Genomic DNA, 21,181 nt, shown 5'->3' with positions numbered 1-21,181 from the left:
CACTAACTTGGGTAGGGCCTTGCTAAGTTGTTGATGCTGGCCTCAAACTTGCAGTCCTCCTGCCTAAGCCTCTAGAGTTGCTAGGATTACAGGAGTTTTTAATACCTTTTGACTTTATAGTTTTTGAATAAATTAAGGATACTGTGCATGCATATAAGTGATTTTTACTTTTTGGTTTTACTTTTAACTTCACTTTGTGGCCTTCTCTGGGTTTTATTTTAGTGTAATATTTATGCTATCATCTTCCATTTTCACTTCTTTTCAAGCTGTTTTTAAACATGTATGGAAGACAAAGTTATACAAATAAAAATTAGAATCCACAATAATTTAATCATTTAGAAAACAATACATTATCATAACATAACAAAACAAAGTAGCCCCCCTTTTTATGACAAAAGATGAGTATATATTATTTTTTTTAAATATATATTTTTTATATATACATGGACACAATATCTTTATTTTGTTTATTTATTTTTATGTGGTGCTGAGAATCGAACCCAGTGCCTCACATGTGCAAGGCAAGTGCTCTGCCACTGAGTAGCAACCATAGCCCGAGTATATATTATATTACATGGCTGATATTTCAATAAAAGATTTTTTATAAAATAGGAAAGTTAGAATAGTTAATACTCAACTGTCTAAAGTATAATACAGGAACAAGGCCTTCTGCACTTATAAGATAGTCTAATGCTCTTTGGTTAATCAAACCTAAGATGGAAATGAAATTTTCTGCTAATGTTCCCCAAACAAAAAAGAGATGTTACAGTGAAATGAAACCTTTAGAATGAAACAAACAAACAAACAAAAAACCTCTGTATATGAAAAATAGCTGGAAGTTGTTAAAGGTTGTTTATATCAGTGAGCTGTGAAGAAAGAAAGAGGTAAGAGCAGAGCCCAGCCTCTTCTGGATTCTCAGGGAGGTAGTGGGGGCACATGGTAAGACCAAAAATGGCCAGAGCTCTAGAGGTTTGAAGACTCTGAAGCTATTATTTTTTCACACTGGTTCTTAATTTTTTCCCTTTTCTCTTTTTTGTTTAATCAGTCTTCTTTATTCTAGTCTTTTAATGAAGGAGAACCTTGTAGATCCTTGTTCTACTAAAGTGTTAATATAAACATTAGGATAAAAGAGGTGACTTGTTCAGAGCTTGTTGTATTATGCAGCTGCATTTGTTCTGCAAGGACTATGTCATTCTGAAGGAAGTTTTATGTTTTAGTCTCTTAGTCAAAAAACTTCATTCTTCAATGACTTTATTCATTCTCTCTGGAATTACTCAGTGTTTACTTTCTTTGCTAATGGCAGGGTTCTCATAATAACGTGCTGTTTCTTGTTTTGAGTTTTGGCAGACTCAGAAAGGCTGGTTTTTTATTTCTCCAAAAATGTGTGAACTTTATAAAAACAAAACAATTTTTTAATGAAAGAACTTTAGGAATTTTTTTTTGTGTAGACTGTTACGCATACCTGTTTAGTAAACTTGATGTTGGCAGATGGATTCTTCAACATGATTCCCTGCAACTTTAAAAATGCCGTCTTTAAAGGTCTGTCATTTACCTCTATTGTCAGTGTATTTCTTTTTCCTATAATGAATGTAGGATCCCTTATGAGTGATTATATTGGTGGCATATGAAAATTATTAAGGAATTTCCTAATAATTTCCTTGGATATGAACACATAGGAATTGGTAGCCATACTTCCAAGTTATGAACACTTCAAAGTGCTGTCAAAGTATAAGTAGACTTTTTTGGAAGCCTGCTTTATCACCAGATAAAAATAAGAATACAAATTGCTGTTTACCTTTTCAGAAAATTAATCATGTGTTTTTAAAGAGTTTCTTATGTAAATGGTCTTCCAAAATAATTTCCATATCATTTTTCGCAGGCCACCTCTGAGCCCTCCCACTCTTGCTGTGGTTCTCCAGTGATTATTTTGAACCAGCTCGCCTGTGGGGATTATAGAGAGCCTTCCTTTGCACATTGATAAACAAGTTCTGACTTGGTGATTTTGGGGTTGGGTGCTACTCTTTTTGAAGGCTTTGTTGTTTCCAGATTTGTTTCTGTATTCTTTAATCCTTTGTTCTTGAGATCAAAGTTTCCTGACTAGCTTCTGGCCTTAAGGGGACATTTCCATCTATCATGTTTTGCCACTTTCTATACAAGGAGTATTTGAGACATCTTTTCCTGTCTCCTGTAGGTAGAAATAGCTTGAAAATCTCTCTCTCATTTTGAGTATTATGTGTCTCACAATTAGGAGATTGTGTGTGGTAAGAGAGAGAGTATGAGCACAGAGAGAATGAATAATCATTGAAGAATCAAGTTTTTTGACTAAGAATACACTTACTTGCTTATGAAGTATACACTAGTGCTTGTTCTAGTCATTAATTTATGATTCTAATTCCTAACTAACCTACCTACTTACCAACTGAATGGTAGATATTTGTTCAGGGTCTGCTGTGTTTATGTATTTCAATAGGAAGATAAAATCCAAAAGTTTATTTATCTATGGTTCTCACTGTATTGGAGTTGACCGTTTGAGAGAAACAACATGTGTGTGCACACAGTGAATTAATAGGGGGAGAAAGTACAAGATTGTCTTGGGTGATACAGTTGAGTGGTGCAGGCCAGGAGGAAAGGAGTCTGGTGGTGTGACATTGAACTGAGCATAAGCTTTATGTATTGGGGGAGAAATATCGAAAGGATGCTGGTTGTTGGAAGGATGCTCTTGGAACAGTGGAACTTAAATCCACTTAATGGGACAAATATTTATATATATTCTGAGTATAAGGCATTTATGGACTTGGTTGACAGTTACGTATGTTCAAACTTTTATATTGCTGTGTTTGCTTTCTGCACACATAAGTTTCTGAGGTAAGTAAGCAGTGTTAAATGTTTGAAGAAAATCTCTGGTTTTTAACACCAGCTTAGTATTACTATTTGTGGAACTTGTTATGTAAATAGATACACCTGTAAGTATAAGGTTGAATTGCCATGTTAAAAACTTAATTAACACCATAAACTTTTTCCTAGGCCGGACCTGATAGACATGAATACTGTTGCTGTTCAAAGCAACCTTGCAAATTTAGAGCACGCTTTTTATGTAGCAGAAAAAATTGGTGTCATTAGACTTCTGGACCCTGAAGGTGAGTTGTTTTCTTGTCTGTATGTGGACTGGCATGAAAGTTGATCAAAACCAAACCATTGATACCATGAAATAAATAATTTATGTTGCCATTTTTAGATGTTGATGTCTCTTCACCTGATGAAAAATCAGTAATAACTTATGTGTCATCTCTCTATGATGCATTTCCTAAAGTCCCTGAAGGTGGCGAAGGCATTGGAGCAAATGTGAGTACAGAGTTTTCTGTATTAGAAGCTTCTGATTTGGTGATCACCAGTTGAATGAATTCTTTGACAGTTCTTTTTACAGTTTTTAAATGTCAAATAAATTTAGAAGAATTTGAGTTATGCACTGTTTAATAAACTGATACTATATACATTTCATGGCACCATTCCACCATTAAGACTAAAGTATAACTAAAAAAAATTTTCTGTCTCACAAATAAAATAAGCTATTTAGAGTTACAGGCCATTTCATAAATAAAAGCTATAAACCACTGAAATTTGCAGATTTTCATTTTTAGTTTTGGGTCTGTTTTATAACTATTAATGTACATACGGGATAATCTCACCTTTGAAAGCAATTTCAAGTTCATTAACTCATATGGCCCCATGAAATAAGTTAACTAGACATTTTTCTGATTTAAAGCCGGGGCCTGGCACAGGTTATTGGATTTGACCGCATTAACAGAGCTAGGTCTTTGACATGCAGTCTGGGTGTTTTGTCTTCCTTAGATCACTGTTACTCAAAGGTGTATGTAATTTAATTCAGTCACACATTTGGTAGTGGTCATGCTAACAAGTGCTTGTGCATTTCTGGATGAGAACAGGAAACAAAATGTGTTCTGCATTGAGGATGATCCCCTTTGACCCTGGGCTTCTCCCTCTTCCTGCAGATACATTTTTCTTCCTTACTCTGAAGGTGTAGGAGCTTACCTTGTAGGCTCCCATTTCTAGTCTCTTGTGTCACCTCGGTATGCTGTTGGTTCTAGACCTATTCTCTTCCTCTTGTTCTCCCAAAGCATAAATAACTCTTTCCCATGCTCAACTTCTCACAATTCAATGTTGAATGTTGCTTCAAAATGTTTCTTGTGGCTGTTTGTTGCACTATCTTCTTATTACCTCTACCCTACTCCTGTCTCTTATTCATTTACATTAGAAGTAGGATGATAGCTTATGTCTTTTCTATCTCCATCTAAAAAAATTTCTTCTTATCACCTCTGCATCTGATTACCAAACTAACCAGCCTAAAATCTGGGGTCTTTAGCTTGAAAACATACAGTGTCCTCATATTGTTCACAAGATTAAATTCAGCTAGATACCCTGACATTCAAAGTTCTGTAAGAATTCTGCTTACCTACATTTTTGACTAGGATTTTCTACCATGAACAGTTTAGTTTACTGGTAGCCAGGGCATTTCCATTTCAGTGTCCTCACTTACTTGGGTTTCCCTTGTCTTTTATCCACACTCTCCATCGCCTCTCCCAGCCATATAGTTAGTTCCTGATCATTGCAGAAGTGCTCACAGATTGCCTTCCCAGAAACCTTTAGCCCTTTCAGAGCACATGGATACTCACCTGATTTTTATCTCAATTTCTAGCATATACTGTCTGTTTCAGTTATTTGAATACTTAATTAAATACTGCTTTTTCAAATTCAAGGTAAAAACACCATGAATCTTCCCTGTCTTCTAATTTAGAAAATAACTCCTTGACAACAGTAGGTTTTATGTCCTAAAGTTTTAGTTTTTATTACAACAACAAGCACAATCTTTAAACATAATAGTCATCAAATACTTAATTGAACATAGTAGTTGGCAGTATTCCAGTTTCTTACCTTTGTAAAAAGGTTGCTTAATGGGTACTTGACTAATCTCCACCATATCCAATTCATTCCTGTCTGGTTTTCTACATACTGTATAACTCCTTTGAGTGTCAGATATGCAATGCACATTCAAGATGGTTGGCATAGATGGCTTGCCTGGCTTGTGTAAGCTGTTACATCTCCTTTTTGAACCCTGGAAAACACCCCAAGTTGATAATGACATTTTTGTCTGCAGAATTTGGATGGCATCTCAGAAACCTCCTCAAGACCTTGAAGAGCACTATCTTTGGATCAGAGCTGACACTCATTAGGCTACTGTTGGTGGCCAGAAGTTGATAGCATGTTTTAAAAACTGTTTGTGTGGAAAGGATTGTGACTGAGTGGAACAGAAAACATTTAGCTGGTTTTCTCTATCCAGTTTCAAGACAAGTGAAGTCACAGAAGGACTTCTGACTAAATTGTGTTAGGTAGGAATGTTATCTACAGACATGAACTTTTTCTGTAATTTCATTGTTTTAGGATGTTGAAGTCAAATGGATTGAATACCAGAATATGGTGAACTACCTCATCCAGTGGATTAGACACCATGTGACCACAATGTCAGAGAGAACATTTCCTAATAATCCTGTAGAACTAAAGGTTGGTATCATAGAGGAGTCAAATAGGGTTTATTTCTTTTTATAGTTATTTATGGTGAGTAGGACTGGTTTGAAAATAAACTTTTTAACTAATGCTTGAACAATTCTATAATGTTAGAATCTCAAGCTACTATTGGTAGACCACTAATTAGTAGGGAAATGTTTTACTCGTTTCCCTATTTTACAGAGAAAATGAAGGTAAATGTTAATTAAAATATGATAGCAACAACATCTTTAAAAAATTTATATTCCCTGAGCTTTGATTTGTTGAGAGTTTACAGGTATAATTTGAGAGAGTCTCTGGAACTAACATTGCCACATTGTTTTTGGTGGGGGGGTGGGCAATGCTTGAAGCTCACCAGATGGTGTGGCAGGAGGGCCTGTGGGAAGCTCTCACACACAACAGTGGTTGGGAGCGCATCTCTGCATGAATCCTCTTAGAAACTGCCTCAGAGGCATCTTTGGTAGAATACAACATATGTCCTGAATTTCACCATGAGTTTGAAAATGTTTATCTCTTTTTCAGTACAAATGAATTCACAATTAACCCTCAGTAGGCTAGTGGTAGAGACTAAATGGATTAGCAAAACATTTGCCAATTCTGAAAAATTTACGTCAAGCTTTTTGAGGCAAAAGCGTTATAAAACTATAAATCACATTATAGGTATGTACACTTATCCAAGAATTCTTGATAGTAGAATACTCTCTAATTTTGTTCATTTGGATTTCAAAGAGCAGTGTTTTTTTGTTTTTACAAACCAAATATGTGAGTATTGACTCCAAAGCCTTAATTCTTTGATTTGTAAGTTTTGTTTTGATGATCATAGTAGAATCACAAAAACTAATAACCCAGGGTGGACCCTGTTAAAAGTTATTTGTTGTGCTCAGGCATCTGTACAGAACATCTGTGGCACAGCTCTTATTCACATTGCCACAGGGAGTTTGTCCTTGGCACAAAATCACTTGGCATCTGTTGATCTGAAGGTTTTTCAATGTATTCTCGCGTTGTTTGTATGATGGCTTTTTATGTAGACATGAACTTTTACAAAGTGGGAAAGATTTTCCCTTCTACTACCAGGTGGTACCACTAACAGTTTTTAGTACACGTACCATTCAGTGCTTAATAACCAACAGACATCCCAAAGACTGCATATTCAGTTCAAAATGAATTCCAGGTTTCATGTTTAAATTCACCTATTTCCAAATGGATTCCTATTGTCTGCATCCCTGGGTTAATTTGTATTAGCTGTGACTAGTACAGATTCTTAAGGTTGTGGAAGAAGTTTGACCATACAGATTACTTGAGAGTGCCTATGATAGGACATATATGGGAAAGAAAATATTTTTGTGAGGAAATGCCAGATAATTCTATCAGGCAGTAAGCCATTGAATGGAATTCTGCAGAAGTGTGTTTGCCTGATGATTTTTAGGGTCTTGTTTTAAGGCAGCATGAATTAGGACAGAATAATTAGTACACAGTTATTAAATGTGGAGACATTTATCTAGATAATTTTAATGAAGGAATTTTTTAATAAATACAATAAATTATATTTCAGAGACTCCCAAATTAATATCTATAAGCAAAATGATAATTTAATTATTTGATTCAAACTAATATAATAATAGTACCATCAACTAATAGCACCTATATTCATTTATTTAAAAAATTCTGTTCAAGCCAGATGTGGAAGTGCTGTAATTCTAGCTACTTGAGAGGCCGAGGCAGGAGGATCTCAAGTTCAAGGCCAGCATGGGCAATTTAGCAAGAGTTTGCCTCAAAAAATAAAAAAAGGCTGGATATGTAGCTTAGTGGTAGAGCCACCCTGGGTTCAATTCCCAGTACTGCAAAAACAAAACAAAACAAAACAAAAACCTATTTAACTTGGCCAATGGGACATTGAAATCAGATTTTAGTCCTACTTTGCTGCTAAGAATTCTGTTTTCAAGGATATAACCATAAAATAGAGTGGGTTTTTTTTCCTTCCTCTGAAGGAATCACATCAAATTATTTTTCCACAAACTAAAAACTAAATAAGTCAGTGAAATAAATTTAGCATTTAGGAAGTATATATAGATTTTTAAAGAATATGCTTTCTTGTTTGGACAATGAGAGAGTTTTTTGTACAGCCATAGTAAAACTTGCCATGGTTTTATTATTATCCAGGTTCCTGTGTGGTAGATGCTGAATCATGGTTCATATCAGTAATTACACCCTTGCCAAATCTTATATAACCCAGGCCACCAATTAATAGGAATTGTCCTTGAGTGTGTATTTTCCACTGAATGTATATGGCACAATTTACAGCAGTGACGTAATGAGATAATGAAAATATATCTTTGAAGTTTGACCTTTAGCTTATTTTCCTTCTCATTTTAGGCACTTTATAATCAGTATTTACAGTTTAAAGAAACAGAAATCCCACCAAAAGAAACAGAAAAATCAAAAATTAAACGCCTCTATAAACTACTAGAGGTAAGCTGAAGTTTCCTTTGTATTATCAAGCATAATCTTTTTTTAAAACAATGTCTTTGTGGGCTGGGGTTGTGGCTCAGTGGTAGAGCACTTGCCTAGCATGTGTGAGGCTATGGGTTCAATTCTTAGCACTGCATCTAAATAAAGGAATAAAATAAAGGTCCATCAACATCTAAAAAATATTTTTAAAAATGTCTTTGCTTCACATTAAAGTTTTTTTCCCCCCCCTCAAGATATGGATAGAATTTGGACGCATCAAACTCCTTCAAGGTTATCATCCAAATGACATAGAAAAAGAGTGGGGAAAACTCATCATTGCCATGCTCGAGAGGGAAAAGGTGCTTCGTCCAGAAGTGGAAAGGTAGGACAGATGTTTTGCAGCAGACCTTAGTTTTAAAACTGGGTAGACAGAGGACCCATATTTGCCTTTTCCATTTACTTAGTCCTATCATCTTGGGTAAATCACAGTTTTTCTCATCCTCCATTTTCTTATCTAGGAAACTTGAAGATATTTTAAGGAATAAATAGATCAGTGAATTAATGATATAAAGGACTTGGTATGCTGGACTGGTATGTGAAGTCTTATATAAGGTGTTACAGTTTAAAGCCAATCAAAATTACCCATAGAAACCTGGGAAAGGTGGCCTTAAGTCACTCAGATCTAGATCTGGAAGCTCCGAGTTTAGCAGTTATTTTATTTCTTCTTGTATTTGTGTTCCTGGACCTATTTCTGCAGGGCAGTGGAAACCAAAATCTAGCCTTGCCTCCATTTCAAGGGCCATGGGCTCATATCTTAAAAACACTCAGTAAATATCAGCTCAGCTTCCTCTTCTGCCGTATTTATACAAATCCATTTATCCCATGAAATCACCACTGGCTGTTATATTCTGTTGCTTGCACTACTGTTGCCCAGGAAGATATAGCTTAATCTCCAGGAAACATTTATTGGTTGAATTTTATTTTATTTACTTATTTTTTCAGTGCTGGGGATGGAACTGAGTCTGTTGCATGCTAATCAAGCAAGTACTCTACTCCCACACTGTATCCCCAACCCTGCTGGATAAATTTGCTTCCCTTGTAGTCCTTGCCTCACAGCCTGCCTGTAGTATGTGGGAATAGTGATCTGTGTCCTTGTTAGCTGTGAGGCCCATAGGGACCATGCTTTATATCCCGGGGCCTATGTGGTCAGGCATACCTCACTGACCTCCTTGCTCTCTACAGAGCAGGCACTCTTCTCTCAGGGGCTCTCATGTGCTGAGATCACATCCCCCTCCACACACAGGGTGTTTGCACAGTCTGTTCCTTTGCTGGGAGATGTTTTCTCCTCCCTGTTTCTCTGTACTCTTTACCCTAGCTTCAATGTTAACTTCCTCTAGAAGCGTTCCATGGTCTTCCAGTTTGCTTCACATGTCTTGCTTATAACTCTCATATTTTACCTGTATTTCGTTTTATAGCACTTATGCTTGGTTATAATTTTGTTTATTTCTCTTTGATCAAGTGCTACCTGTTCCTTAGATATGAGCTCCAACAATATGGAGTCAGAGGCTTGTTTTTGATGACCGCTGTGTTGTCAGTGCTTAACGTGGTACCTGACACACAATCCAAGTGGTCAGTCTAGTGATGTTCTTAATGTCTAATACATCGATTTCAGTGTTGTTAAAATATGAAATAATGTGCTGAAGATACAAGGGAAAGTCCAACTTTTCAACCTGATTAAATTACTGATTACATTATTGTTAATGCATAGTGTTACAACTACATAACTCAGTCATTAGAATCAAAATAAACTTGAAATATGCAGGCTGAAGCTTTTATAGAGGAGGTAATTTTGGGTGATTAAAAGGAGACACTAAGCTAATCATCTGAAGTAATGAATGATACAGAATAGATTTTTATTCATCACAGTAGTAGCCAAATTTTAATGTATGTATCTTAAACTACTTTATGTTGCCACAACAGAAATACTGCAGACTGCATGACTTTGAAGAAAAGAAATTTATTTCTCAGGGTTCTAGAGGTTGGGAAGTCCAGTATAGTGCTTGCACCTGGTGAGGGCCTCAGTGCTGCATTGTACCTTGATGGAAGGAGCAAAGGCCAGAGAGAGAGAGAGAGAGAACACACACAGTCTGTGCATATATGCACACGAATGGGCAAGCATTCATGTGCAAAAGAGAAGGCCAAAGTTAGTTTTATCTGGACCCACTGCTACAGTAACTAAACCGCTCTTTCAGTAATGGCATTAATTACCCATTAGGGCAGAGTTTTTGACCTAATTACCATTTATAAGTTCCACCAGTCAACACTGCTGCATTGAGGATTAAGTTTATGATATAATAACTTTAGGTAACACATCCAAACCATGGAAATATATTAATGAAAGAATATAGTTGAGATTTCAGGGCCCAGGAACCAGTGAATCCTGGATTAGATTTGTTAACTCAGCTCACACATTGTGTGATCTTAAATAAGTTCTTTAACTCTTTGAGCCTCAGTTTTCTCATTTGTGAATAGGATATAAGAGTACCAACCACATTTGGTGGTTTATGAGTATAAGATAAAGTTATGTATGTAAAATGATTCATGTATGTAAAATGATTAATTTCCTGGCACATAATAATTACTTAATAAATGTTAGTACTACTATTACTTCATGAATTATTCTGTTTACTTGCAGTATATGATATAGCATTCTCAAATTTACCCTTTCTTGCCTTTTGAAAACTACCTATCTTTAGAGTAGAGAAGGAACACTTTGTCTTTGTAGTGTTGGAGGTAGGAAAATATTTAGAAGCTTGTTTGGATAGATGTCTTCATTTTTCTTGACATAACAAGTCATTTGGCATTGACTATGAATTGTAAATAATAGCTGTGTGGCAGGGAGTGTGTAAAAGACATATAGGAAAGAGCCAGTGTTCTTGTGCTATGTAACAGCCTATAGAAAGGAAAAGCAAGCACAGACAAATTACATTTGCAAGCATTACATTGATAGTCTACTTAGCACCTTGGCTTTAAAACATATAACTATAATAGCTGAGATGTGACATTGTTGAGAGCATGGCATATAAAGGTAAATGGATAATTTTCCAGTTAATTTAATCTTATGAGTAATTGACATGGTGGTTAAAATGGAAATGTACTTTGTTTCTCATCAGATTTGAATGTCTATGAGTACTTGATAATTTCCAGCTTTTTGCCTCCTGTAATTCAGAACACAGTAGCCCTTTGCAAGAGATAGGCTATTATCGAATATTTGTTCTTTTAACTAGGAATTCACTAGCTGTACCTGAGCTTCTGTGAGGCATCTGAGTTGTTTTTTAGGTGGTTGCAATTGGATGATTCATAGTGAAAGTATTTGGCATATCTTTTCCAGTGACGCCCTAATCAGCCTGCTTTGTCTGTACTTGCAGGTTTTTAATGCAAGCTACAAAAGACAAACCTCAGTGAGCAAACCAATGGCTTTAGGCGAGATTCTTTTGAATAGTTATCAGCATATTATTTGCTGCATATTGCATATGCATGTTGACGCATATTTAAGAGAGCTGGTCAAGCTGTTAAATTCAGCTGCCACTTTTCATCAGTAGAAGTAGAGCTTTTTCCAGACCTTCTAATTTTTAGTCTACTTTTAATGGTCAAAGAACATCATTTAAGGACTAAAAATGCACAGTAGTAGTTACAGCTATCGTAGCAGTGATTCTGTGTTTAGTAACACTACCAGCACTCGAACTAGTCTTGATTCAAATGAAAATCTTCTCTCTGTTCATTGTGGTCCAACACTGATCAACTCCTGCATTAGCTTCGGCAATGAATCCTTTGATGGACACAGGTATTGAATTGATTGAATTGTTGGTGTGGGATTGAGTTTTACTTTCTGCTGGTTAACATTTTCCAGGGATGGTGAGCTGTTTGATGTCACAGGAAAAGGCTATATTTTCCTTTATCCCTTGTTTTAGGTTGGAAATGCTGCAGCAGATTGCCAACCGAGTTCAGAGGGACAGTGTCATCTGTGAAGACAAACTGATACTTGCCCGAAATGCTCTCCAGTCTGTAAGTTAATTTTAGGAGCAACTGGGTTGCTGTTAGGGGGTCAGTGTGTGTTTGGATTAACTAAAACTTTTGTAGAACGTTTCATCAATTTCTTGGTATATGTCCTTCACTGAGGTTATTATTTGCTCCCTTGAGGGACAGTGAGCAAAGGGAAAACAAAGAATCAAAAGGGAAAACAAAGAAAGCCCAAGTAGGCTTCTGTTTCAGTATTTGGAGTTTCAAATTTAAGGATAGTTTTAACACTTGTAACTCAGAATTAATATTGACTTCTTTTCAATACAGGATTCTAAAAGGTTGGAATCAGGTGTACAATTTCAAAATGAAGCAGAAATTGCTGGGTACATAGTTGAATGTGAGAACTTTTTACGCCAGCATGTAATTGATATACAGATTCTTACCGATGGAAAATACTACCAGGCAGATCAGTTGGTACAGAGGTGAGAGTGCTGCTTATTCCCGCCTTGTCCTTCTGAATAGCTATTCTTGGGTGCTTGCAATAGGAATGTAGAGTCTGACAATCTTACAAAATATATTTCTTAGCTCTTTTCAGTTGAAAAGAGTATCTCATTATTTCTGCTATATTTTGCCCTTGGCATGTTGTGTAGATATTTGTTCTTCAAAATCAGTTGTCAAAAAAAATCATGTGGTATATGTAATATTTACTGCCAAAGTAACTAATATACTCATTAAAATGGATATTTTAAATGCATGTATGTTAATTACATGCATCAAAAATATTCATATTTGGGGATGGAAATGTAGCTCAATGTTAGAGTGTAAGACGCTGGTTTTAATCCCTAGCACTCAATCTGTCTATCTCATATGTGACATTTGAAAGTGGAAAAATAAGAAAAGTTAATTTTAAATTCATATTTGTGTTTATTCTATAGGAAAATGTTCATAACAAAATGTTGGAAAAATATGTATTTCTGAGTAGTGGGTTTGGGTGCAGGAATGAAACCTTTCAGGCTGCAACAGTCTCTCCCTTTCTCTCTGTTTCTGTCTCTGTCTCTCTCTCTCTATCTCTCTCTCTCTCTCTCTATATATATATATATATATCTATATATATATCTATATATATATATATGTATATATATATATATATGAAAGCAGAATTTAAATCATGTTTGACTAGCAGTTTCACTTTTAAGATTTTTATAGTAATTAACAATATGGATAATAAATAAAAATAGAAAAAAAAGCTTTATGTGCATGCCAGAAATATTTTGTAACAAAAGTTTGGAATTTTTCTGAATGTCCAATAACAGGACAATAATCACATTATAGTGTAGTAATTATGTTCCTTGTAAGTGATATTTATAAAGACTAACAATACTGAAAGCGCTCAAAGCACAACATTTAACAAAAAAGATAATGATGCAAAATTTTACCAATACAATTACAATGTTACAATGACTGTTTCCAAATAGGTTTTATTTATATGAGCAGTTAGGTTTATAGAAAAATTGAATTTAAGTTCTTAAATGCCCCATATCTCTTTTTCTATCATTAACATCTTGCATTAGTGGTATATTAGAATTAATAAGCAGTGTTGATACATTTTATTAACCAGGGTCCGTAGCTCACATTAGGATTCAATCTTTACCACAACTGCATTTTATATTATGCCTTATTCCTTTTGATTTTCTTTTCAGGGTTGCAAAACTGCGTGATGAGATTTTGGCCTTAAGGAATGAATGTTCCTCTGTGTACAGCAAAGGACGCATGTTGACAACGGAACAGACCAAGCTCATGATATCAGGAATCACTCAGAGTTTAAACTCAGGATTTGCACAGACCTTAAACCCTTGTCTGAACTCAGGACTGACCCAGAGTTTAACCCCATCCCTGACCTCTTCTAGTGTGACTTCTGGCCTGTCATCAGGAATGACATCCCGCCTGACTCCATCTGTCACTCCAGCTTTTACACCTGGTTTCCCATCAGGATTAGTTCCAAATTTCAGTTCAGGAGTAGAGCCAAATTCTTTGCAGACTCTGAAATTGATGCAGATCCGAAAACCCCTTCTAAAGTCTTCTTTGCTGGATCAGAATTTAACAGAAGAAGAAATCAACATGAAATTTGTTCAGGATCTTTTGAATTGGGTTGATGAGATGCAGGTAAGAAAGGGTTTCTACCTGAGTGTTTTAGTCTTTATTGCTGTCAGGTTTTTTTTTTTTTTTGTGTGTGTGTGTGTGTGTGTTGCTGGGGATTGAACCCAGGGCCTGTGCATGTGAGACAAGCACTCTACTCACAGAGTTATTTCCCCAGCCCTGCTTGTTTTTTTAACCTAGTATTTTGCTATAAAAGGTGCAGCTGGATCGCACTGAATGGGGCTCAGATTTGCCAAGTGTTGAAAGCCATTTAGAAAATCATAAAAATGTTCACGGAGCTATTGAAGAATTTGAATCTAGCCTTAAAGAAGCTAAAATCAGTGAGGTATGTGTATTTTAAATTTTTATATATTTCATTGTAGTTTTTTGTTGATTTGTTCTTTACATAAAATCCTGTAATTCAATAATAAATACATGAAGTGAGAGTCAGAATTCCTTAAGATCCCTAATCTTGATCTTTTTATCTCATAGATTCAAATGACAGCACCTCTTAAGCTAACCTATGCAGAAAAGTTGCACAGATTAGAGAGTCAGTACGCAAAACTCTTGGTAAGTTTCTTTCTTTCTATTTTTTTTAAACTTCTGTTTTCCTTATCTCTGTTTGGCAGAGATATGATTCTTGTAATGATTTTTCTTATAAAGAACACATCCAGGAATCAAGAACGGCACCTTGATACACTCCATAATTTTGTAACTCGAGCAACTAAAGAACTTATTTGGTTAAATGAAAAAGAGGAGGAGGAAGTTGCGTATGATTGGAGCGAGAGAAATACCAACATAGCTCGAAAGAAAGATTATCATGCTGTAAGTGCACCCTTTGTCCTTTTGTGCTAAAGTTGAATTTCAGGTTTGGATCTTTTTTTTCTAACACACTTTGTAATTATTTCTTAAATTAGGAATTAATGAGAGAACTAGATCAAAAGGAAGAAAATATTAAATCAGTTCAGGAAGTAGCAGAGCAGCTCCTTCTGGAAAATCACCCAGCCCGGCTAACTATTGAGGTGAGTCCGAAGGTATAACAGTGTGGGTTGAATATTGATATAGGAGTATTACCCTTCAGATACTTCCATTGCTGAAAGATACAAAATACCCAAATTACTACTGCCTGGCTGAAAAATAATGTTTCTGACAATCTTATTGCCTTCAGTTTTCTTGCCCTGAGTGTGTCACCTATCATTTAGGTACCTTCATCAACCCCTGTGGCCATGGTGATTTATTTCTGTAAACATGAATGACCTTGTCTTAACTTTGACATTGTAGTTTTTCCCCATCTCTGTGACATTGCACAAGTGATCCCTATCAAAAATGGGCTATGTTGCCTCAATAGAGTTGTGGTAAGAATGAGAAGAAATAATTTATTCTCACCTCTGAGTAGAGTGCAAATTATATAATGTATTCTCCAGAAATATCACATTGCAATTTAATTTAATACTTCTACACAGGTTTGGTGAAGGGTATTATGGTAGCTTCCTCCTCTTAGTGTGGAGTGAACATTTCAGTTGCAGAAGTGGAGAGTTGACGTGGGATTTGCAGGTTGCCTGTGCAGTTTTTAATTTTTAGGCCTGATGTGCACTAGACAGACTCAATGACTTTGTGAATGTGAACTGGGGTTATGTAAGAGGATGGGGAGCATCACCAGGGACAGACAGATGTCACGAGTTGCTAGAGGGAAAAAGTGTTCTGCGTAAAAGCTGGCGTGCCTCACACTCGCAGTTGAGGGAAGGGATCTTATCGCTTTGTTCACTGAAGTCATCAGTACATAAAATGTTAGTAAAATTCTAGGCCTCATTAGGAAGTTAGGAATGTTATGTTTGACTTTCTTTCACACAAATTAAAGTTTTTGTATCCACATGATCTGGCTATACTTTTGTACAATAATAATCTAAAAATACAGTATTCCTTAGGGCAGATAGGTGAAAGCTGTTGGAAAATAGAATTTTGATGGGAATGAAAAGTGTGAATGTGAATCTGATTACTTTTATATAGAATAATAACCTAACTAAAATTTTCTTAAGAAATAAAATGAAGCCTTAGTAATCCCTATGACTCCATTGGCCTGTTCATTGTAGATTATCGGTAGATGAATAATACTTGGTTAATTATCAACACTACTTCATATTTTGTACTAAAAAACCCTAGAAATGTGATAACATACAGTTATATGTCAGTTTACTCAAAGTACCTTAATTTGAGGGGTTGGGGTATAATTCAGAGGTAGAACATATGCTTAGGGTGCTTAAGGCCCTGCATTCAATCCCCAGTACCAGAAAATGAAAACAAACAAACAAACAAAAAAAGCTTGATTTGAGGGAACAGATAATATAATATAGCATCAGATTTCCAATGCTGCACTGTACATTCCATGCAGAAAGCCCACCTGTACATTGCTCTGCAGGGATGAGTTGTTCCTAATGGAGGGGGAAAAATAAATAAATAAATGAGAGGCTTAAGTTGTGCAAACATTTAGAGCTCCCTCTCCTGGAAGTCAGTGAATTGCATCTCAAACATAAAAGGGTGTTGGATTTTTTTTTACACTTTTTGCCCTCTTGAAAGATACACTTTGCATGAAATGAAAGTTTGAGTCCACAGACTTTCAAATTATAATTCCTAAATTATAATTATTATAACTCCAAATTGCACAAGAAAGAGTGTGCTCCCTTTTCCATCCTTCCCAATCCTTTCCTTAGCAAAAGCAAAGAGGAACATTTACAGAACCATCTATTTCTGTTAGAAAGTATATTTTATGATTCAGTAATATAAAAATTCGGAGAAAGGGAAGATGAAGTCGTCATGGAGGAAAGCATGTTTGAGGATTTCACCAAGCAGGTGTAAGGGTAGTGGCAAAGGAGTAAATAAAAGGGATGGTTTTCTAAATAGGAGTGGTATCTTGCATTTATTTCAAATTTTAAATATTTTTCATGTAAAAATAGCCAGAGTTAACTTTTCTCTTGTCTTTTTAGGAAAAAAATTCAAGAAGTTTAAAATTTGAGAGAAATCAGCTGCACTGATTTAAAAACTCAATGTGTAAACTTTAGGATTGTACAAGTGAGAACTCTTACATAAGAGGAACATTTTACTACCCTTTTCAAGTCTCATACTGTTAAAGCAATTTATCATCTATTTAGATAGAGTATTTTATCATTAAAAAACACCAGTGTAGACATGCCTGTTTTGTTGTGATTGTTGCAGTGCGGGATATTAAACCCCGACCTTGTGGATGTTAAGAAATCATTCTAACCCTAGACTACCTCCCCAGCACAGCAGGTACCTTATTCTCTCCATCTGGTTTTAATGGCTGTGTTTTGTCTTGAAGGCCTACAGAGCTGCCATGCAGACTCAGTGGAGCTGGATCTTGCAACTCTGCCAGTGTGTGGAGCAGCACATAAAGGAGAACACTGCATATTTTGAGGTATGTTAGTAGAACCAGGACTCCATTAGATAGCATAGTGATTTGGGATGACTTGCAGAAATCTTCTTCATAAGTTATTACACACATAAGCATGTATATAATGTGCAGAATGAATAAACTGAAATGTTTTCTTTGTAGGATATAAGGGTTAATTTCATGTCCTGTAAGAGAGATTGCAACATTCTGTTAAAAAAGAAAAATTCTTTAAAAACTACTTTAAGCTGAATGTGGTGGCACATGCCTGTAATCCCAGTGACTCAGAAGGTTGAGACAGGAGGATGACAAATTAGAGGCTAGCCTCAGCATCTTAGTGAGACCCCAAAAGTTCAAGTGTTGTTTGATTCAAGAAGGGTATAGCTATCAAGTTATCTTGTGCTTTTATTCTGTTCTTGCTTAATAAAGGGTACACACAGGGCCTGGTTATCCAAACTTGACAATTCTGTGCTTTACTGGCATTTAACGAGCTCTGACTGACAAGTTTTCTCTTTCCTTAGTTTTTCAATGATGCCAAAGAAGCTACTGATTATTTAAGGAATCTAAAAGACGCCATTCAGCGGAAGTATAGCTGTGATAGATCAAGCAGCATTCACAAGCTGGAAGACCTTGTTCAGGAATCAATGGTACTCATACAAAAACTCATGCATTCCATCCACAATGCAGAATAGTGGTTGGATTAGTGTTTTATTTATTAATTTATTGTTAATTAATTTATTACACTTTATGTGCAGAACTTAATTTTATTGGTACTCATATATTCTTACTTCATTTGATTAAGCATTTAAATGTTTAGAATTTTTTGGTAACACAACAGAAGTGTTTTTTATATGATAGCCTTGATGTTTTAAGATGCTTTAACAATACTCTGTGTGAGTGTGTTTAGTTGTTTATTCCACAAATATTTGTTAGGAGCTTTCTATACCCTAGGCACTGTTTTAGTTTCAGGACAATGAACAAAGCATATAAGAATCTCCACCTTTGTGGTGCTAGCATGTTCAATAAAATGTAGGTAGTGGTAAATGCTAAAGAGGAAAAAACCAAACAAAATCTGAACAAACAAAATAAGGGAAGAAGAATGCAGGAGGGGGTAAGGAGGAACTGGAAGTTGAGACCAGGTGGCTAAGGAATAACTTTTCTGGTGAAATTTTATTTGTGTAAATCTCTGAAGGAATGGAGAGTACAAGTCTTTCACTTCTTAAAATCCATTCTATTTACAATGTAGGAAGAGAAAGAAGAACTTCTACAGTATAAGAGCTCAGTAGCAAGTCTGATGGGGAGAGCAAAAACAATCATTCAGCTGAAGCCAAGAAATCCTGACTGTCAACTCAAAACTTCAATTCCAATCAAAGCTATCTGTGACTACCGACAAATTGAGGTATAGACCAGTTTCTGTTACTATTCATGTATTATAAAACAAGGTCATGTTGCTTAGTAGTGATAACATTTTCCCATCTCATAAAACAGAACAAATCTCAGGATTGAGTATGGAAAAAAATTAGCTAATGGTGCTCTGATTTAGTTATTCTGTTCTTCATTTAACACCAGATAACCATATACAAAGATGACGAATGTGTTTTGGCAAATAACTCTCATCGTGCTAAATGGAAGGTCATTAGTCCTACTGGGAATGAGGCCATGGTCCCATCTGTGTGCTTCACTGTTCCTCCACCAAATAAAGAAGCAGTTGACTTTGCAAACAGGTTTGTATTTATTAGCTGAAGACATAGAACTTGTTTTGGGGGCCTTCTGAAGGTTAAAGAAACAATCACTATTTTATCAAGTCTGCTCAGAATCTGAAGACTCTACAACTAGTAAACATGGATTATTTCACAAACAAAAGGAAAAATTGTAGCTTGCTTTCAGAAGGTGTGGAAAGACTTAATTTGTATTTTCTTTTATATTTCAGAATTGAGCAACAGTATCAAAATGTCCTGACTCTTTGGCACGAGTCTCACATTAACATGAAGAGTGTAGTATCCTGGCATTATCTCATCAATGAAATTGAGAGAATTCGAGCTAGCAGTGTGGCTTCAGTAAGTGAAATGTACACATCAACCCTATATGTCCAGAAATGTGGAATGCCTTGTCATGCATGGGGTGGACTTTGTATTTGCTCCAGAATAGGATAAATCCTGGCAGACCCTTGCTGATATTCAAGCATCAGTGAATATTTGTTAGATGCCTGCCATGTACAGGCACTTTCAAATAATTTGAGAATTCTGGAGATAACAGACTTCATCTAGTGCTGAGCTGTCAGGATAGGACATAGTGTTTGGACTTGGAGAGATTGATGTAGTTTATAATTAAGTTTATTGAACTTTTTTGACTTGTTTTTTATCCTGAAATTGTTAACAGAAGAGAATATTAATTTTCAAATGGTTCTTCTACTTATAACTATTTATTAATGTAAACTGGAATATACTGAGATCAGCAAGAGATTTGTCCCATTTAGATTTAACTCTTGCTACTATAATCATTTAATTACATGGGTCTTTGGTCTTCTTTAGATCAAGACAATGTTGCCTGGTGAACATCAGCAAGTTCTGAGTAATCTCCAGTCTCGTTTTGAAGATTTTCTGGAAGACAGCCAGGAATCCCAAGTATTTTCAGGCTCTGATATAACACAACTCGAAAAGGAAGTTAATGTATGTAAACAGTATTACCAAGAACTTCTTAAGTCTGCAGAAAGAGGTAAAGCATGGGAATTTCTGGTCCCTCCACCCCCGCCCACAGATGTTTGGTTTAATCCAGGAGTTTAGTGTTCTCAGTGGGAATCCTAATCTTGTTTGTATTACATCACTCAGTTTGTGATATAGAGATACAATTGCTGGAACACCAAAACAAAAATGTATGGCTGCAGTAGTAGCTCAATGGTAGACCATTTGCCTAGCACGCACAAGGCTTCAGGTTCAAGCACCTGCACTACCAAAACCAAAAGTTTTATGTAGGAAGATTCAAGGAGAGATTCACTTATTTCTAAGTGATGAATTAACAAAAAGATGCCAGCCAAATATTATGAAAAAGATGAATCCTCACTGCATCACCTTTTCAACATCTTCACTGTTTGGAAAGGTCATGTTTAGGATAGTGACCCTTCAGGTATAGGAAAGACTCAATTATTTTCTCATGTATAATTATATATAGGGATTAAAAGCAAAATGTTTAGTTAAATTTTATTAAATATATATCTTTAAAAATATTTTTTTAGATGTTGATGGACCTGTATTTTATTCATTTATTTATATGCTGTGCTGAGAATTGAACCCAGAACTTCCCTCATTCATGCTAGGCAAGTGCTGTACCACTGAGCCTCAACTCTAGCCCTAAATATAATTTTTATTCATAACTCTTTTGATGTTTCTTAGATAACAAATGTTTTATTAGTAATTTCCTGGTTTTTAAAATCTGAAACATTCACACATTCTTCATTTTCTTTTTACTTTTAAGGATTATATTTAATTTTTAAAATCTACAACTTAAATAATTCACATTATGTTTATAAATAACTTATATAATTCACATTATGTTTATAAATAAACATAAAAAGGGACAATATATTATTCTCTTTGG

General features: G+C 35.5%; 1 protein-coding gene across 34 annotated transcripts in view; it reads left to right on the top strand.

Annotated features, from left to right (window-relative positions):
• Window positions 1-21,181, top strand: part of Dst (dystonin) — a 436,897-nt gene that overhangs the window by 262,539 nt on the left and 153,177 nt on the right. For 31 of the 34 annotated variants that reach the window (XM_015487875.2, XM_048805541.1, XM_048805534.1 and 28 more), the window contains 18 exons: window positions 3,025-3,137; window positions 3,236-3,342; window positions 5,458-5,577; window positions 7,954-8,049; window positions 8,283-8,410; window positions 12,000-12,093; window positions 12,376-12,530; window positions 13,749-14,211; window positions 14,402-14,530; window positions 14,677-14,754; window positions 14,848-15,009; window positions 15,102-15,206; window positions 17,519-17,614; window positions 18,109-18,234; window positions 18,834-18,986; window positions 19,157-19,311; window positions 19,518-19,644; window positions 20,119-20,302. In XM_015487875.2, coding sequence (XP_015343361.1) covers window positions 3,025-3,137; window positions 3,236-3,342; window positions 5,458-5,577; window positions 7,954-8,049; window positions 8,283-8,410; window positions 12,000-12,093; window positions 12,376-12,530; window positions 13,749-14,211; window positions 14,402-14,530; window positions 14,677-14,754; window positions 14,848-15,009; window positions 15,102-15,206; window positions 17,519-17,614; window positions 18,109-18,234; window positions 18,834-18,986; window positions 19,157-19,311; window positions 19,518-19,644; window positions 20,119-20,302 — 2,591 coding nt within the window. Of the gene's footprint in view, window positions 1-3,024; window positions 3,138-3,235; window positions 3,343-5,457; window positions 5,578-7,953; window positions 8,050-8,282; window positions 8,411-10,763; window positions 11,873-11,999; window positions 12,094-12,375; window positions 12,531-13,748; window positions 14,212-14,401; window positions 14,531-14,676; window positions 14,755-14,847; window positions 15,010-15,101; window positions 15,207-17,518; window positions 17,615-18,108; window positions 18,235-18,833; window positions 18,987-19,156; window positions 19,312-19,517; window positions 19,645-20,118; window positions 20,303-21,181 lie in introns of those variants that run through there. The other 3 variants (XM_015487876.2, XM_048805555.1, XM_048805563.1) reach the window with 3 other exon arrangements.

Source organism: Marmota marmota, unplaced genomic scaffold (genome assembly GCF_001458135.2).
Source record: "Marmota marmota marmota unplaced genomic scaffold, marMar, whole genome shotgun sequence".
NCBI lineage: Eukaryota > Metazoa > Chordata > Mammalia > Rodentia > Sciuridae > Marmota > Marmota marmota.
The sequence above is the reverse complement of the archived record's forward strand: the minus strand, read 5'-3'. Positions and strand labels throughout refer to the sequence as shown.